Genomic DNA, 17327 nt, shown 5'->3' with positions numbered 1-17327 from the left:
AGCTACAGCAATGCTTAGATAAAATTCCATTACATAGACGCCAGGAGAAAATGACGCCCTCAACTGAAACCGCACTCAATGCACATCCTTGCAGTTTCGGTATCGTTTGGCTGTAGTTGGCAGATGTCTACACACAAAACAGTGCCCAGAGTTCCTTGGATTATTATTCCAAGCAACGCTGTGACAAATACCAGACACGAAGTGTTAGAACATGCTCGGTACGCTCATTTCCATGGGCTACACAAAGCAACAGAAGTGTCTAGAAGTTGGGGAAAGCCAGGTTAAGGCCCGTGATGGAAGAGCGCGGGCGTTTTATTCACTCAAAGACAAGAACAGGACAAAGTTGTGCGTGCTAGAATATGGTGAGCAACGCAAACACTCCATACACAAGGGCGCAGGGGTAGAGGACGAGTGGCTGCTGATGCACCATGCTCAGCGCTGTGACGAACAGCTTGGAGGCAGACAGCGCGCACCAAACGACGACTGCGAGCGCGACGGCGGTACCCAGGCTGCCCTTCAGCGAGAACAGGATCGACAAGCCCGACAGCAGGACCATGGGGAGCAAGCAGTAGCCCAACACGCTGACCGTGCAGCCGACCGAAATGCCGGACGCACTCATCAAGTTCAGTAGCGAGTACATGGCTAAGCATCCGAGCACACCGATGCCATAGATGTAGCCGAAGTGCACCTTGCCCGTGAGCAGCAAGAATCCTCCGAACGCCAGGCAAAATACTAAAGGTCCTGCCAGGTCAGATTCTTGCAGTATGGCCGCGTCTGGGTCCTTCATGGGGTTCAGCACTGCTACTGTCTTCTGCAGTATGTGGTCAAAGTTAATGCCCAGCTCTTCTAGAAGTGGCGGTTCGTTTTCGAAGTCGTCATCTGTTCCGTATGATCCCAAGCTGGAATCTGGCGTCAGGATGCTACCGGTGTATGGCGAGCCACCGGATCCCACGTAGCTCGATGGGTCGCCGTAGCCCGCGTTCACTCCTCCGCCGGGTGCTGTGTAATCGAAGGTCGCAAACTGCTGCTGAGCTCCGAAGTCATGTTGGGAACCTGTGTCGTAAACGTAGCCTTGCTGAACTGGCGGTGGGTTATTCCAGTCATAATAATAATCCTGGTTTTGACCATAGTTTGACATGATGCCCGCTGTGCGTACATTGATTTGCGGACAGCGTCACATTCCGGAAGCGGAAGCGCGCTACTATAATCAGTAGTGACGTCTCACGACTTTTTAGATACTTTTCTTTTTAACTAAATAAAGTCTTAAGAATTATAAAAATTGTGACAATGCTCATATAATTCAGGATAGTTTATTATAATGTTGGTTCCGATAAACCAGTTTCGGTTTCTCTTACTGAAAACAAGAACTCTGTTCGAAACCAAAACTGCCAAAACGGCGACACTTTCGCATGTTAATTTTAGGCAGAAACAATAAATATGTAGCGCAAAAAACACCGGCACAAAAGAAGACAAGAGACGACATACGAGCGCTAACTACCAACCGTTGGTAGTGAGTGCTCGTATGTCGGCTCTCGTCTTCTTTTGTGCCGGCGCTTCATGCGCTACAAATCGTTTCTGGTGTGATTAGTCATAACAGAGGAGGCTATGATGTAGTACATGCATGTTTAGCGTTTCTTAGAAAGAGCACCGGCTTTTCAGCGAGTAATATCCCAATGGACAACGAGTATCCTGACGACATTCCGAAGAAGATCCGAACGTCCGCGTCCCAGAACGGTTGTTCACGGGGCGTGCAGCGGATGTCGTGTTTTGGATGTCCAAAAAAGGCCTTCCGACAGACATCCGAAGAATATAGCACGTGGACGTTTTCAATAATCCAGGCGTCAAGAGGACGTCGACAGGAGATGGCCGTGCGGACATTTAAAAGCTGGATGCAAACCGCAACACCCTATAGTTCATCTGACAATGCGTGAAACTGATTTTGCAGCATATGGAAACCGCCGCTAACTTTTATCGTTCGGAAAATATGTGATTGAGGAAATAATCCATGGATAATAGTGCGAGAATGTATGCAGTGCATTCGTGGCATTTTTCGCGATTATTTACGTGCTTGGGAGAAAGGAATGAGTGACGCACGTAAACTTAATTATCTGCTGCAGTTTCTTCCCACGAAACACAAAGCCTCTAAAAAACGTCTAGAAACGGCTGTAGACGTCTTGGTCTACGAGAAGACCTAAAAACCCATTGGGCATTTAAACGCCGATGGACGTCCAGTGGATAACCACTTCTGGATGTCTTGGCCGTCCAGTGGTCATCCGCAAATTGCCGATAGGCGTACAGCGGACATCCGCAGGACTGTAAGGCGCATACTAATTGGCAATCCAGCAGGTGTCCACGGCGGATATGCGGATGTTCCACGGACGCAGGACTTTTATTTTATTTCTGTTTCCATTGGCATGGAAGGGAAAAAATGCGCGTGGCAACCGCAGATCAACCGTAGTCGCTTCGTCGTTTGCAACGATCGAGTAGGATTTGTGGCTGATATTAAAGACGATAGTCTTTCGTGTTTCGAAAAAGTTTATTTCATCACAGGACGCTCTTAAACGTAGATACTTTGATGTCTGTCTGTCTGTCACCTGATTCAGCCAACCGGCCAAAGTTTAACTACTCTCTGAATGACCAGCCATCTTGAACTGGTAGCAGGGTTCGTACTTGTGAACATTGTGGATCAAAAAGCAAATATTACGCATATCTGAGGCGCAACATCAATACGTAAGTATTAGATGATGTGTTCCTTTAGTAGAAAATACATAGATACGTAATTCTAAAGACCGTAGTGTTTCTGAGGCTGCGCTGAAAATGCTAGTGTTTCTTGTGCTGTGCTGAAAATGTGACCAATGCGACGCTGAGCCAGATGCGGCGAATCAACGTAGAGGAGGAGGACTCACGCAGTATGGCCATGGCTACGTGTGCCCGGCAGAAGATATCGTCTTTCGATGGCATTTGCAGCGAAGCACGCAGATACGCGGCCATTTTATTATGAAAGAAAAGACATTTACTTAAATTTTATTTTCCTTAATACTTCCAAAATAAAATTATTAAGCGCTCCATGACCTTGGATCCTCACAATATATAACAGGGGAGGCGGATTCGCCGCCTTTGTTTCTTGCACCACGCCTATAAAAATGATTTAAAGCATAATACAAATCCCGACATTGATTGCAGCTTCCAATAAACACCCGTGGTGGCCATACTGGCAGCGTGCGGGTTTCCTCGGGCGTGGTGCACTTTCTGCGCTGTAAGAGATGACCGGGGAGTTTTTGAAAGCGATATATATATAGGCTTGGCTGCTGTAATTATAAGTACTTGAAAAGCGTCGTGTGTTATGTACATCACATTTTCTGTTGAAAAGTCGACCTATCGCGCGCATGATGGCCCTCAAAGACATATCCTTGATTCATAAGTACCGAAAACCAGAAGTTCGCAAATAAAGCCCGAAACAAGTTAGACTCGTACGCGACTGGCGATATGCCCTGCACGTTATGTCCCGAGGACGTCCGCTGGAGAAAACCAAACGGACTTAGAAATTTAATCCGACATTGGTATCCATCGGATGTCCCCTGGACAACTGCTTAGGACGTGGACGTTCGGATTTTATTCGGTTGTCCGAGGGAGTTTCAATGCCCATTGCGAATATACATATATATTTTTTATATATAGCATTCGCGCCTCAGATGTGCTTGCACGCTCTTTATTAGCATTTTCAACAGCTACGGCATAGCTATAGAGTCTATTGTGCCAAAGAAGTTCATAACGCCTACTTCGAGACATTTTTTAGAAATTTTGTCTGAAAGTGCGAATGCACAACGACTATATCTCAATGATTCTTCGAATGTTTTCGCCGACGGTTCGTTACAACAATGGCCGGATCTGCTCGCCACCTTCGCTGCAGCTAGCAAGCAGCTATTCGGATAACGTACTTCTTTCGGTAAGTGAAATTAAGTGCGCGTGACATTTCGTCATTACTGCTGAAACTTTTTAGCTGTCTTGTGATTAAGACGTTAAATATGACAGCTCTTTGCTGGTGGTTGAATCTGCGTGCGCAGGGTTCCCGTCAGGGGGCGGGGGCGCAGTGGCGTAGCCAGGGGGGGGGTGGGGGGCACACCGGTCCCATGCCCCCCCCCCCCCCCCGAATTTTTTTTCCTATGGGATACAGAGCACAAAATGGCACTCGACCCCACTTATCTGCCCAGACCCAATGTCGGATCAAGGAGGTGCCCCCCCCCTCCCGAAAAAAAATTCAGCTTACACCACTGGGGGGGGGGGGGGGGGCGAAGGTTCGTCGATGTGCCCCCTGGGACAGACTTTGCGCCTCCGTGACCGATCACGGAGGCAATGCAAAGCGCCCATGACGTGTGAATACGTCATCACGTTATGTCACGTCATGGTGATGTCATAATGAAGTTACAAATTTAGGAGATCTGTGACGTCATGAAGACGTCATATGGTGACGTCATCACGTTACAATTATTTTTTGCGTCACGGCTTGACACCGCCGACGGTCAATCTTCCGGTTTGAAGAGGCATCGCCTTCATACGTGACGTTTACTGGTGGACTAGCGAGAGTCAAATGCTGCGGCCGTGTGCTGCATTTATGTTGGCAATAACATTTTTTTTCAGTCGAGCTTGCGTTCCCCGGACGCAAACACAATGTGCTAAAAAGCCCAAATTTATTTGTGGCACTCTCAAACTCAAGTTGGGCCTCTCCAACCCCATGTATTTTCTTGGAGCCTCATTTATTTACGTGGTAAAGATGCCACCCTGTTGGCGTTAGACACGACACTGCTGCCAAAATTGCTGGGGTACTCGCCAAATAATTACTATCCTGTTTTGCGGCTGCTGGTTGCTGCAATAACTTCTATTTTATTCCCCGCTATTTCAAGTTCGTGTGGGTCCTAGTTCACAGCCGACGTTTGCAGGACAAGTCCCGCAAACGTTACTGTATCTTCTTTCTTTTATTTGGCGTTGCATGCTCCTAAATGCTCGGTCTCGTAGACTATACTTCTCCTTCCACCAGCAATCTCGGAAGTAGTGAAGCTATGGTCTATGAATTTGTTTATGACAGAGAGCGGCAAGTTCACTGGAATGCAAAGGGATCGATAATTAAGGAGCATTAAAAAAAGCCGTCGCATTTGCTCACGTTTTGTGTGAGCACCAAACGAAACGAATGCACTGAATGAAGAAACAGAAGCAGCGGCATTTGTCCGCTGAGAAGACCGATCAATACGCAGTGCGAGACAACTTGTCAAATGACATTGAAACGTACACGAATTTATAGACCGAAAAAAAAAAAAACACTGAATCGTCGGGACGGCACATCACAAAGTTGCCATGCGCACCGAAGCCGTAGTTGTAACGAAATTGTTCTTGAACTGCTCTGATAGCGTCCGCGCAACAGTAGTTTTTTGTGTACTCACAAATTATCATATTTTGCTGCCAAAAGTTCACAGCGCGGTGCCAAAACGCGCTCGTAGCAAAAGTGAAACCATCATAAGAACATACATGCAGACGCTCATACATGCAGAGTCGTCGCGAACCCGTGCGATCGCTGGCTTGAGGCTTGTTTCTGTTGTGCTCCGTTTGGGTATACAGGCATTTTACTCTAACGAGATATTTCACACAGTTTGCACTCAGCGAGTGACTACCATTCACGCAAGAGGCCGGTTCAGGGGTCCCCAACGCGGTGACCGCGTGAAGCGGGTGCTCGGTTTTCTGCAAAGAGACAGCGGCTGTAGACTATCTTGTGCTTTCAGTTCGTCGAAAATGATTATTTTGACAGTAAAGAACACAGTGCCTTTCAAAAGTACTTACAGAAATGCCCTGGAGAGCTTCCGCGAGGTGTTTTTGTAGAGTGCCGACAGCAAAACCTATCGGGAGCGCGCCGGCGGTATCCTAGCACGCAATCGAGGCGCGTCCGATAGAGGGCGACTCCTTAACTCCTCGGGCGGCCAACCCCGATATCCACTGTGGAATAAAGATGCACGCCAAATAGCAGAGCACTGCACGGGCCTGATTTCTCGGCCCGGGCCCGCTTTATGAAGCCCGAGCCCAGCCCGGGCCCGTAGTTCAAATATTAAGCCTGGGCCCGGTCGTACATAACGAACCCAGCCCGGGCCCGGCCCGGGCCCGGGCGTGCATGACCGAACCCAGCCCGAGCCCGTGGTTCCAGGCCCGGCCCGGACCCGGGCGTTCATTACTAAACTTATCAAGGGCGCGCGTTTTCATGACCAGGCCCGGCCCCGGCCCGCTAGAGGATATTAGTTGTTGATGATGATTATTAATGATGCCTTGCGCTTTGTAGCGGGCGATCGGACGGAAAATCCGGTGTGTACATGCATCGAAATGTTGCTTTGCCCGCGGTGGTAGCTGTTAAGCTGTTCCGCTGTTAAGTCCTAGGACGCGGGCGCGATTCCCGCGGCGACGGCGTCGGCATCTTGATGGGGGCGAAATGTAAGAACTTTCGTGTACTTAACTTTAGGTGCACGTTAAGAACTGCAGGTGGTCGAAGTTAATCCGGTCCTCACTACGGCGCGCCTCGTAATCATACCGTGGTTTTGGCACGCAATACCAAGGAATATAAATGAAATGTTGCCTATATGGCACATGGCAAGTCATTCAGTATAGTGAAAATAAAACATAGCAACAAAATTTATTTAACCCATATATGCCCAAACTCATAAAAAACGACAAAACAAATAGTTTTTTTCACAAAAAGTCTACTTCTACCCTCAAAAGAAAGCACAAGTTCTTTATTTACTGCCAGGTAAACGCAACACTGTTTTTCAAGCCGTCTTATACATATAGGACAATGGACATTAGGAGTGGTATGTGCGGGTGTGGTAAGCCTTGAAACATTTCACGTGCACACCGACATTGCACTTCTTCCTCTCCATGATGTCTTTCACAAAGCACGCGTTTGCCCGGAGAAAGCGGTTCGCACTTCACGTGCACTTCTTCCTCTCCATGACGTCTTTCACACAAAGCACGCGTTAACGCGGAGAAAGCGGTCGGCACGTGGCAGCATGAAAAGCAAACAATGTCTAGGCCTGCACACGTTGAGAATGAGGCCTGCTTGATGTGCTGTAGGTGGGGCTAGTCATCAGCTAAAGAAATAGCGGTGTTAGAGTGTATCAAAGAAGCGTCCTATATGTAGGACACTGGGCATATATGGGTTAAAAGAAGTGTACAACTAACATGAAAAAGCGAATAGAAGCAAACCCGGGACATTTTCTTTAATGCTCTTTTCTACACTCACGTTGGAAACATTAATTACACACTTTTTTTAAAAGAGGCTCCTGATTAATAATTTCTTGCAGCAAGATAAAAAACGTCAACGTTACATATGGTGAACGTCCCACTGAAAACAGATCAAATATAAATCGTTCATATTCTTATGTCGTCACGGAAACGTAATCGCCATGTACAGTATAATTATATAATCAAGCTAATTGGCACAGAATGCCTTAGACTATGCATTGCATAACGTTCGCGTGTGCTCGAAGGGCCGACCTATGCCTTTTAATAAGCGGTCCCGAGTCCGGCCCGGCCCAGGCCCGCGGCTTCAAGCCCGGGCCCGGCCCAGGCCCGCACATTCAAGCCCGAGCCCAGCCCGGGCCCGCCGGAAAGCGCTTCGGACGGCCCGACCCGCGGGCCGGGCTTTCGGGTCGGCCCGGGCCCGCGCAGTGCTCTACCAAATAGTGTAAGCTGTTCGACATTATCCTGCAGCAGTTTTTCTTTTTGTATGGTCTGAATTGCGAAACAACCCCGTGTTTTACAAAAAAGTTGAGCATTTAACATGATATTTAGAGCCATTTTTAAAAACGTGAACTATGTCTCTGTCTCCCAAGCACTTAGCTTTACTTAAGGGCTTCGTAATATGCACCTAAAATCATAAGGCACTTAGTACAGAAATCATCAAAATGTGTGGGATTTCGTGGTATGTAACCATGCGATCCCCGCCTCTTGCGGTGAAGTGCACTGAGGGCTGTTCTAATCGAGCCCCCTCCCTCGGCTTCCCCGGTTTGCGAAGCCTCGGGCTGTGGTGTGAATTCAGGCATGGATATCAGTGAAAACGCTCCGCATAAATGTTTTAAAGGGGCCCTGCAATACTTCCCCGAGTAATCATCCAATGGCTTCATTAAAGGAGTTTATTGCCTCACGAATCGACTGCCGCAATAATTTTTAGAATCCGTCTGGTACGAGCGGAGTTGCAGGGATTTCTCTCCTTTCGTACCAGCGCGGGCGCTGAAAGCTACGCCGGGGGATGGGGGGGGGGGGGGGGGGGGGGAGGTATCAATGGTCCAAGAGGCTACGTCCGTTCGTCAGCGAGCATCATGACCTTGAGCACTTTCTTTTCTAGTCTTTCATCACGCGCGGCTTTCATCACGCGCGCGCGGGGCCACGTGGCGGCATCCTGCGTCGGCCGCTGAAGCTATGCAACTCACGATGCTCAAATCAGCCAATGGCCGTGGACTTTGTGTTTATGGCGTGGTCATTTGGTATGGCATCATTCGCCGAGAGAAGATCGAGCGATTTCTAGCTGACTTTGAGAACCAACTGTAAATTCCAGGCTGCGTGCTGCGCTATAATGTTTGGCTCACATGTCCTCAGGAGCCCCGACTACCGATCGGCAGCGTTCGCTGACCATGCTGAAAAAGTGTTGCAGGGCCCCTTTAACGTTCTGCTTCCGATACACATCAATTATTTCGCGCCAGTCGTCAGATGTCAGCTATCTCTCACAGGCTTTCTGCTGTATTCGAACGTTCTAGCCAACTGCAGCAGTTTCACGTGTTAAATTAACGTTGTTGATTATCCATCTCGGACAATTAATGGCCTATCCCTCGCGCTCCCACCGAAGCACTACGACGAGGATAAAGTACACGCGTTGCTCGAGGCGCGTTCAGGCACGCGAGGGCGAGCACTGCTCGCGCATTTGCCAGAGTACCAGGAAACGTTCGCAGGGCCGCCATCGTGTGTGCCTGGAGCCATGGCTGAAGACAAGAGCCCGGACCAGCAACGCCGTCAGTCATCGTCGGTGGGTTCTCTGCCTGTTGGGCGCGCTAACGACCAGGGACGTCGGCAGGCGCACGCCGAGGACGCTCGCAACAAGGCGGCCTCTAGCTATGCGCTGCCCTGCCCGCCGGACTCGAGGCGCCGGCTGTCCCGGGACGTGCTCTCCAAGTCACTCGGGGCACACGACTACCGCTATGTGCAGCAGGCCTCTCCGGCGGTGGCCTCTGTTGCCACGGGACGCGCAAGCTATGCGGCGCTAGGTCACTATCCGCAGGTTGCCAGGGAGTACGTGGCCGGTCCGCAGCATGCCAAGGGCTATGGACCGCGCGACTACCAGGCGGGAGGCTACTATGTGCCTGAGCACCCATACGTCCCAGGCGTGGTTGCCTATCCGGCCATGGGCTCCTACGATTGGAAGGCAAACGCAGGATCTCAGCGCGGCACGGAGTTGGCCACCACACAGGACACCAAGGTTCGCCAGCCCGTGGCCACGCACGTGGGCATGATGCACCAGGCCGGGGACGTGGCCGGACCGGCCGCAACGGTGGCCGTCAAGCAGCAGGCATCACCTGGCCAGAACGCCTCAACTGGAGAGGCTGCCGAGTCCGACTGGTCGCCCACTAAGGAGCTCATGAAGGAGGATTCGCGCTCTGCCGTTTACTATGCTGGTACGACAACCGACGTGCTGGTTAGGCGGCTTAATAATTCTCCGACTGTTTTTTGTAAAGAGATTTGCTGAATTCATTCAGCAACCTTTCATGAGTGGGAGTTTGAAAGCGAGCTAGGAAGCATCGCATTGAAAAACTTATATGGTATATATGGTAGACTTATACGGTACATGGTAGACTTATGCGGTATATGGCAGACGTGTATAGTTAAGCATCCTCATTATTTGCAGTTAACAAAAGCGTGGTCGCACGTGATACAGCCTACTTGTTCACTTACGTTGATTAATGCTGCGGCTTCCAGTCTTTGATGTGGAGTTTAATGTATTCTGTTCAAGCTGTCGAACTTTTAAATGTGAACCCAGACATGAGTACTGTGGCTGAGTCAGGTTTCGTATTTCATATATGCATAGGCGTTTGGCGCTGGCCTGTCACTTTTCGCGAGTCTTTCAAGCCCTTTTATCCGCCATTGTTGTGTACGAGTGCGTTTCTATTAGGTTAATAATCAAGTACACTAAAAATGGTGGCACGCTTGCGAATGAGTAGTAGCGGAGGTTGCGTTTTCAGCACCTGAATTCGTGTCCAAGTTTTTGTGTGTGTGTTCACGCGAAGATAGCACCAGAGCTAGGAGCTGAATGACGCTGTAGATATCTAAGCTGTTGTCTTTCTTGACAATGGCCAAATGTGTACTGTTATACTATTACGAGTCGTTGTAGCTCATAGCACAATAACGTGGCACGCGTGCTGGGCGAACGCGCGACATAGGAAAAAAGAGGATTAGGGACTGTGCCTCTCACCTATATAGTATTAACAATACATGGACGGCCCAACGCATGCAAGGTGGGCAGGCGGGAGCTAAATAAGGCCAGGTTTTATTTTATCTACTGCACGCAGGTGGGTGGGGCTGCCACACCGAGTAGCCTCCACCTGGAATGATTTGTCTGCCATAGCTAGAATACTTGGCATGAAACGACGCGCGGCAACATTTGCCTGACCAGCGCCCACTCCAACTCCCCCCCCCCCCCCCTCACCAACGCGTTTGTACAGGCACTGCCTCGGAGAGTTCAAGCGAGAACCATGACAAGCCTGACGAGAGCAGCGGAAGCTCGATCTCGACGGCTAGCACCAGCGGATCCAGCGAGAGCTCGGCTGAGTCGGAGCCGCTTCAGCACTCTGTGCCAGTCGATCAGGCAATTAAGGTATGGCGCACGAGTGATGTTGGAGCAGTATATAAGTAATTATCGCGAACCAAATTGACGTCGCAAGTAAAAGCATAAGTGCGTCAACTTCCTGCAGGCTCCACCGCCGCCTCAGGTTCTCCAGCAGATGCAGAAAATGCAGGAGATGCAACAACTGCACCAGATGCAACCGCAGCAGTTCCATCAGCCACAGCCGGCGCGCCAGCAAGATGACCGGCAGAAGCCTTCCCAACAGCAGGCTCCGCGGATCAAGGATCTCCGTGTCGACACAGCGGGTGAGTGATCTGACAGGAGCCTTGCACGGAAGTCGAAAAGCCAGTACCTCGGGTTTTAGAGGAGTGCTTAGACATAATGAAAAGAAACGCAGTGACATGTCAAAATTGCGAGGATGACGTTTCGGCATGGGCGGATCCAGAGGGGGGTCGGGTCCAGATGGTGGGGTCCACGATCGATCTCCGGGTTGCCTACGTGAGCAACAAGCAAAATGCGCAGCTCGCCAACGTAAAGGACGTGCTACCCAACCACAATTTTCCTGGTGTCATATACAGGGTGCCCCAGCTAACTCTAGCCAAAGTTTAAAAATATGCCGATGAACTCTATGACCACGCGACCACACGCACGTTGTTGACTATTGCATGGAGTAAGTCACACTATTTTTTGTTTTCTGTCTAATTGCTTAATTAAGCAAGATTACTCATTTTTGAAGGAACGAAGCGGGGCATAAAGTTCCAGTTATGAAGTTGTAGATCGGTTTGCAAAACACCCGATTGGACAGTTTCTGTATCTACTAAAGATTTCTGCGTACTACAGATGCCCGCGAAATAACAAAACAAAAAAAAAACCCTGTGACGTGCCCAATGCATATGCATGCGCGCCGTGTTTTCAGCGTGCAGACCACCACAAAATTTGAATGGGTGTGCTGCCTCTTAAAAGCCGACAGGGCAGCGACGACGGTGGTGGCTGCGCGATGACGCACCTGTTGCTTGCTTCAGCACAAGCGATAACCACTGCAAGCATCAACCGTCGCGTGGGTAGCATATCGTTTGTACGCGGAACGTTAGGGAGCACTTCAATCACGGCGCGCAAGCGGGCATGTCACGTGATATATTTTTGTATTTCGGCGACATCTGTATTAAGCACAAAAACTAATACTTAGTATACAGGAAGTTAGAAACTGTCTAATCGGACGTTTTGCTAATCTATCTACAACCTTCTCATTGCCACTTTTTGAGAGCTTCATTGCTTCAAAAGTTAGGTAATTTTGTTTGAATAAGTAATTAAGCAGAACAAAAAATAAATATTACTTTTTCCATGCAATAGTCAGCAACATACATTTGGTCGCGTCGTCAAAGTGCGTCGGCATATTTTTTACTAGAGTTAGCTGGGGCACCCTTGTATAATATCCCATGTGGCAACTGCAATAGCGTCTACATCGGAGAAAATATTCCAGAGGTGTGGTTCGTTAAGCTGGTCACACATTTGTAAGAAAAAAAAAAAACAGCGCGAAAGGAGACGTAGAACAAGCAAAGGAAACGAGCGCTGTTCAGGGACGTACCGATTCTTGATGGCATACGTGTAGATGCGTGCGCGGCAACTGAAGGTGACGATGAGGCTGGAGGGCACGGCGACATTGCTGAGGTAAGGAACAAGAAGAGAGCCCGATGTAGAAGAAATGAATCCCAGAAGTGTGGTTCGTTGGGCTAGTTGGTCACACATGTGTAAACGGGAAAAAACGCCAGGCCTGCGCTGAAACCGCAGCACAGTCACAGCGAAAGCTGGAAGAGCAGCGTTTCTAGAGCCCGTTAAGCTCTCTTGGGGCTACAAAACAAGTACACTAGAAAGGTACCCTCTACGCCATAAATCACAATTTTTGGGAAGTTGGGAAGCACCTACTAAGCCATTATTCGTCATTCTGCGGAGAAGCGAGGCACCAGCTACACGTCAGTAAGGCATCATGTGCACCTTGTTGACGCGACGACTGATGACGATGAAGAATTATGGCTCAGCCCTTTGTAATGGGTTGGAATCTTTAAACGGCCCACCAGTTATGTAATTTGCATTGGGTGACGCCCGGTCACTATTTCCCTCTCCCGTCATGCTGTATAACATACGTTGACGTGGGAGAGAGACGGGGGGGGGGGGGGGGGGGGGGGGCGAAGAACTTTACTGAGACCCCGAGGAAATGGATCATGCGCTTATGGGCTTCCTTGGCAACCAATACAAGTGCACTTGCGAGGAACCCACTACGCTATAAATCAGTGTAATTTTACTGAGACCCCGAGGAAGTGGATCATGCGCTTATGGGCTTCCTTGGCAACCAATACAAGTGCGCTTGTGAGGAACCCACTACGCTATAAATCATTGTACTTTTTGAGAAGTAGGGCAGCAGGCACTGTGCCATTTTTCGTCATTCTACGGAGAGCGTTGGTACCTGCTATACGCATGTAAGGCATTATGCGCACTTTGTTGATGCTGTGCCTGATGACGATGAAGAATTATGGCAGAGTCCTTTGTAATGGGTTGGAAGCATTCAACAACCTACTCGTTGCGCAATTCGCATTGTGTGACGCCTGGTTACAGAATTCGCGTTGTGCGACGCTTGGCGCTTATTTTACTCTTCTACCACGCTATATTGCATATGCTAATGTGGTTCCTTTCCGACATGAAGCCTGTATAGGACCTTTTTGCAAAGCAGTTTCAAGCACCGGCATGGCTCAGAGGTTGAATACTGGGCTCCCACGCAGAGGGCCCAGGTTCGAACCTCGTTCCATCCTGGAGTTTTTTTTCTTATTTCGAGCGATACTGGTTACGGACACCGGCGGCGGCGGCGGCGGACAACTACGGCGCCAAAAACGGCCGGTGAAATGATCTCATAACAGCTTTCGCTGTAAAACACATGGGTGTGCGAATAGTGAATTTCAGAACCGAATCGAATAGTGTTGACACCGAATCGAATACCAATACAAATCGAATGCAAATCGGATACTGTTCGAACAGTTTTCGAACAGTAAGACAACCATTACGAAAGCAGCCCTAGATTGTTAAGGTAACAATTTTTAAAACATCCCAAGAATTCGACATTTATTTTGAAACAAATATTCGCAAGCTTTAACAAAGGACCATTACGATTACTCTTAACCGAAAAACAAATATCACAATTATGTAAACTGAGGTAAGCTCGTATACAGCGGGAACAACCTTCGAAATATTTTGTAACTGCAGGCTGAAGTATAGCAGTGACTATAGTATTCAAAGTGGTACTTTGTCAACAGCTTCTAAATAAAATTGATGCATAAATATTGAGCAAGTTTCATGATTGACATTATCATGAATGTCATGGTACAGGATTGATGTCATCTCATATCATGTTGTGGATTGATGACACATGTCGACGACACTGGAGCTTCAAGCACAAACGCCTTCACCCAGTCGTCGATAGTCCCGTAAGTGCATGGGCTGCATGCAATCTGGGTAATTCGGTGATGAAAACTGTTCCGATGTCTCGTTCGTTCGAGCATTTTTCGTTGTTGCCGATTATTCGAAAAATATCCGAAAAATATTCGGTCTTTCGAATATGCACTATTCGATTCGAGTACAGAGCGCTATTCGATTCGTTATTCGAAATTTTCGAATATTCGCACACTTCTAGAAAAACAGCGCGAAAGGAGACGTACTACACACGAAGGACCAGCGCTCGTCCTGCGTTGTTGCTTCACTTGTGCTAGGTCTCCTTTCGCGCTGTTTTTCCCATTTACAAATCGGAGAAACAACTAGAGTTTAAAAGCACCATCGGGATGTAAGGAACAAGAAAGATCAGTCCAACACCGTTGCAGACCACGTGGAGGCTTTTGATAATTGTATTGATAGGGATAACGCATAAATAATCGCCAAAGAAGAGCCATTCCCCCCTACTCAACTTTGTTGGTACGCGTGAGCGACGCAGAGACGAGGCGTGTTGTTGAGTCTCCGTACCAACTGGTTTTATTTCTCAGCGAACTGGTTTTCCTTCTCTCCCTCTCCGCGCCTCCTTCGTGCCTTTGTTACGGCGCAGAGGGAGGAAAGGGAATATCGTTCTCCCTCACGCTGGCAGCGCCACGGCTGCACCGCGGCGCATTTAGAGTTCACCACAGTATACTCCCCCCCTAGTGAGAGCACGAGCGAAATGAAACGTGGCTAACGCGGCTACAGGTTGAGGCGATTTGGCGCACCTGTCCGTCTTCCACTGCGTGTGTGATATTTTTCAGTCACTTGGGTGTCCGTCGCTGGTGTGGGATGTGGCGCTGTTCGGCAGGTTTCAGTGGAAGGGCGGAGGTTGCTGTCGTGGACTGGTTGGTCTCCATGTGTACCGGCTTAACTCTGTCAAATGACACCACTTCCTGGCGGCCATGCCTTTCGATGGTAATAGTTTTTCTTCCGTGGCGGATAACTCTGAAGGGTCCGTCGTACGGTGCTTGTAGTGATCTTCGTACTACATCGTTGAGCAGAAAGATGTGGCTACACGACTCGAGTTCGCTGCTCACATATATGCTTCTTTCTGTGGGCTGTCGTGGAGGTGTCGGTCGAAGTTTTGTCATGATGTGACGTAGGCGAGATGCGTAGTCGCCAGCAGGGATGTGGGTTTGTTGCTGGTCAGGCACAAAGAACTCGCCAGGCAGACGCAGGGTTGTGCCGTAGACAAGTTCTGCAGCGCTGCAGCCGACGTCCGCCTTGAACGCAGTGCGTATGCCCCAGAGTACAATAGGCAGTGCTTCGACCCAGGAGTGTTCTTCGCTTGCCATGAGTGCGGCTTTCAACTGTCGGTGGAATCGCTCAACCATTCCATTACTCATCGGATGGTAGGCAGTCGTTCTGATGCGCGAAGCACCGATGAGCTTTGTTAGACTGGCGAATAATGCGGACTCGAATTGGCTTCCTCTGTCGGTTGTAATGGATGATGGCACGCCAAAGCGACAGAACCAGTGACTGACGAAAGCACGAGCAACAGTTTCGGCTGTGACGTCTGGCATGGGAACAGCCTCTGCCCAACGCGTGAAACGGTCAACACAAGTTAGCAGATACATTTGGCCCTGACAGGGTGGCAACGGCCCGACGATGTCCACGTGTATGTGGTCGAATCGAGCATTTGGCCCGGGAAACGTCTCCAACGGTGTCACGGTGTGACGCTGTACCTTGGAGCGCTGGCATGCGAGACACTCACGAGTCCATTGTCGGGAATCGCGGTTGATGCCGGGCCATACGAAACGTGCCGTTAGGAGCTTTTGCGTAGCTCGATTCCCGGGTGTGACATCTCGTGTAGCGATGCGAATACTTCGCGACGGAAGTGCACAGACACAAATGGTCGTGACTTGCTAGTAGACGTGTCGCAGCAAAGCCCTTCTGTACCTGGCAAGGGTAACCACTGCAGGTTTAGTGACGTCGACGTTTCTTGTAGGCGGCGCAATTCGTCGTCATCCCGTTGAGCAGCCGCCATTTTGTTGAGATCTATTCCTGTGGGACAGGTTATGGCGCTGACCGGACTGCGCGAAAGGGCATCGGCGACAGCGTTGTCGACTCCTTTGATGTGGCGGATGTCCGTGGTAAATTCAGATATGTATGACATCTGCCGCAGTTCGCGGGCTGTATGGGCGCCCCCCTCAGCATTTAGTGAACGCAAGGCATACGTACATGAGAGGCTTGTGGTCCGTCAAGACAAAGAATTCGGTACCTTCTAGGTAATGCCGGAAGTGCCGGATTGTCGCGTAGACGGCCAGCAGTTCGCGCCCGAAGGTGCTGTACCGCTGTTCGGTGGATGTCAGTTTCCGGGAAAAGAAAGCGATTGGTCGCCACACTCCTTTGATGAGAAACGTTGAAGTGCGGCACCCACAGCTACGTTCGATGCGTCGACCATGACGCACTGCGGAACTCCCGGTTGCGGGTAAGTAAGAAGCGCGGCGTCGGCAAGACGTCTCTTGATCTCTTGGAAGGCCGCTTGGGCGCCCTCCGTCCAGTAGAGCTCCTTAGCGGCATCCTTGGTATCCTTAGCGGCACCTTCGTGTGTCGACAGCAGGAGGTGGAGAGGCTGTAGAATAGTAGCACACTGGGGGATGAAACGGCGGTAGTAGTTCACGAGACCAAGGAACTCACGGAGCTGACGTTTAGTGTTGGGTTGTGGGAACTGCTCGACAGCTTTAACCTTGTCTGGATGAGGTTTAATTCCGGAGTTCGAGATGACGTGACCAAGAAACGTCAGCTTGTGCACACCAAACTCAGACTTGTCCGTGTTCACCAGTATTCCATGCTCTGCCAGGCGCTGAAACACGGATCGCAGATGCACCTCATGTTCATCTGGTGAGCTGCTTGCGATGAGTAGATGGTCGAGGTACGCATGACAGAAGTCGAGGCCGTGCAAAACGCCGTTAATAAAGCGCTGGAATGTCTGTCCGGAGTTTCTCAA

The 17327-nt window shown here is 49.7% G+C and overlaps 3 protein-coding genes across 3 annotated transcripts; 1 reads left to right on the top strand and 2 right to left on the bottom strand.

Annotated features, from left to right (window-relative positions):
* Positions 1 to 294: 294 nt before the first annotated feature.
* LOC119404503 (protein YIPF5) lies at positions 295 to 1196 on the bottom strand. Its single transcript, XM_037671028.2, has one exon. The coding sequence runs from the start codon at positions 1136 to 1138 to the stop codon at positions 353 to 355; it is 786 nt and encodes a 261-aa protein (XP_037526956.1). The 5' UTR covers positions 1139 to 1196; the 3' UTR covers positions 295 to 352.
* A 7808-nt stretch (positions 1197 to 9004) lies between these two features.
* Positions 9005 to 11177, top strand: LOC125757126 (uncharacterized). The gene is made up of 3 exons (XM_049412308.1): positions 9005 to 9698; positions 10743 to 10894; positions 10992 to 11177. The coding sequence occupies exons 1-3, from the start codon at positions 9005 to 9007 to the stop codon at positions 11175 to 11177; spliced, it is 1032 nt and encodes a 343-aa protein (XP_049268265.1).
* A 3961-nt stretch (positions 11178 to 15138) lies between these two features.
* LOC119380952 (uncharacterized) lies at positions 15139 to 15711 on the bottom strand. The gene has a single exon (XM_037649012.1). It carries the CDS (start codon positions 15709 to 15711, stop codon positions 15139 to 15141), a length of 573 nt encoding a protein of 190 aa, XP_037504940.1.
* Between the last annotated feature and the right edge of the window lie 1616 nt (positions 15712 to 17327).

The sequence above is a fragment of the Rhipicephalus sanguineus genome, chromosome 1 (genome assembly GCF_013339695.2).
Source record: "Rhipicephalus sanguineus isolate Rsan-2018 chromosome 1, BIME_Rsan_1.4, whole genome shotgun sequence".
Taxonomy (NCBI): Eukaryota; Metazoa; Arthropoda; class Arachnida; order Ixodida; family Ixodidae; genus Rhipicephalus; species Rhipicephalus sanguineus.
The sequence above is the reverse complement of the archived record's forward strand: the minus strand, read 5'-3'. Positions and strand labels throughout refer to the sequence as shown.

Excerpts from the sequence above, each read along its gene's own strand:
- LOC125757126 (XM_049412308.1), top strand. The coding sequence starts at position 9,005 with ATGGCTGAAGACAAGAGCCCGGACCAGCAACGCCGTCAGTCATCGTCG. Across the intron at positions 9,699-10,742 it reads CTCTGCCGTTTACTATGCTG|GCACTGCCTCGGAGAGTTCA; the intron begins GTACGACAACCG and ends GCGTTTGTACAG. Across the intron at positions 10,895-10,991 it reads CAGTCGATCAGGCAATTAAG|GCTCCACCGCCGCCTCAGGT; the intron begins GTATGGCGCACG and ends AACTTCCTGCAG.
- LOC119404503 (XM_037671028.2), bottom strand. The coding sequence starts at position 1,138 with ATGTCAAACTATGGTCAAAACCAGGATTATTATTATGACTGGAATAAC.
- LOC119380952 (XM_037649012.1), bottom strand. The coding sequence starts at position 15,711 with ATGGTTGAGCGATTCCACCGACAGTTGAAAGCCGCACTCATGGCAAGC.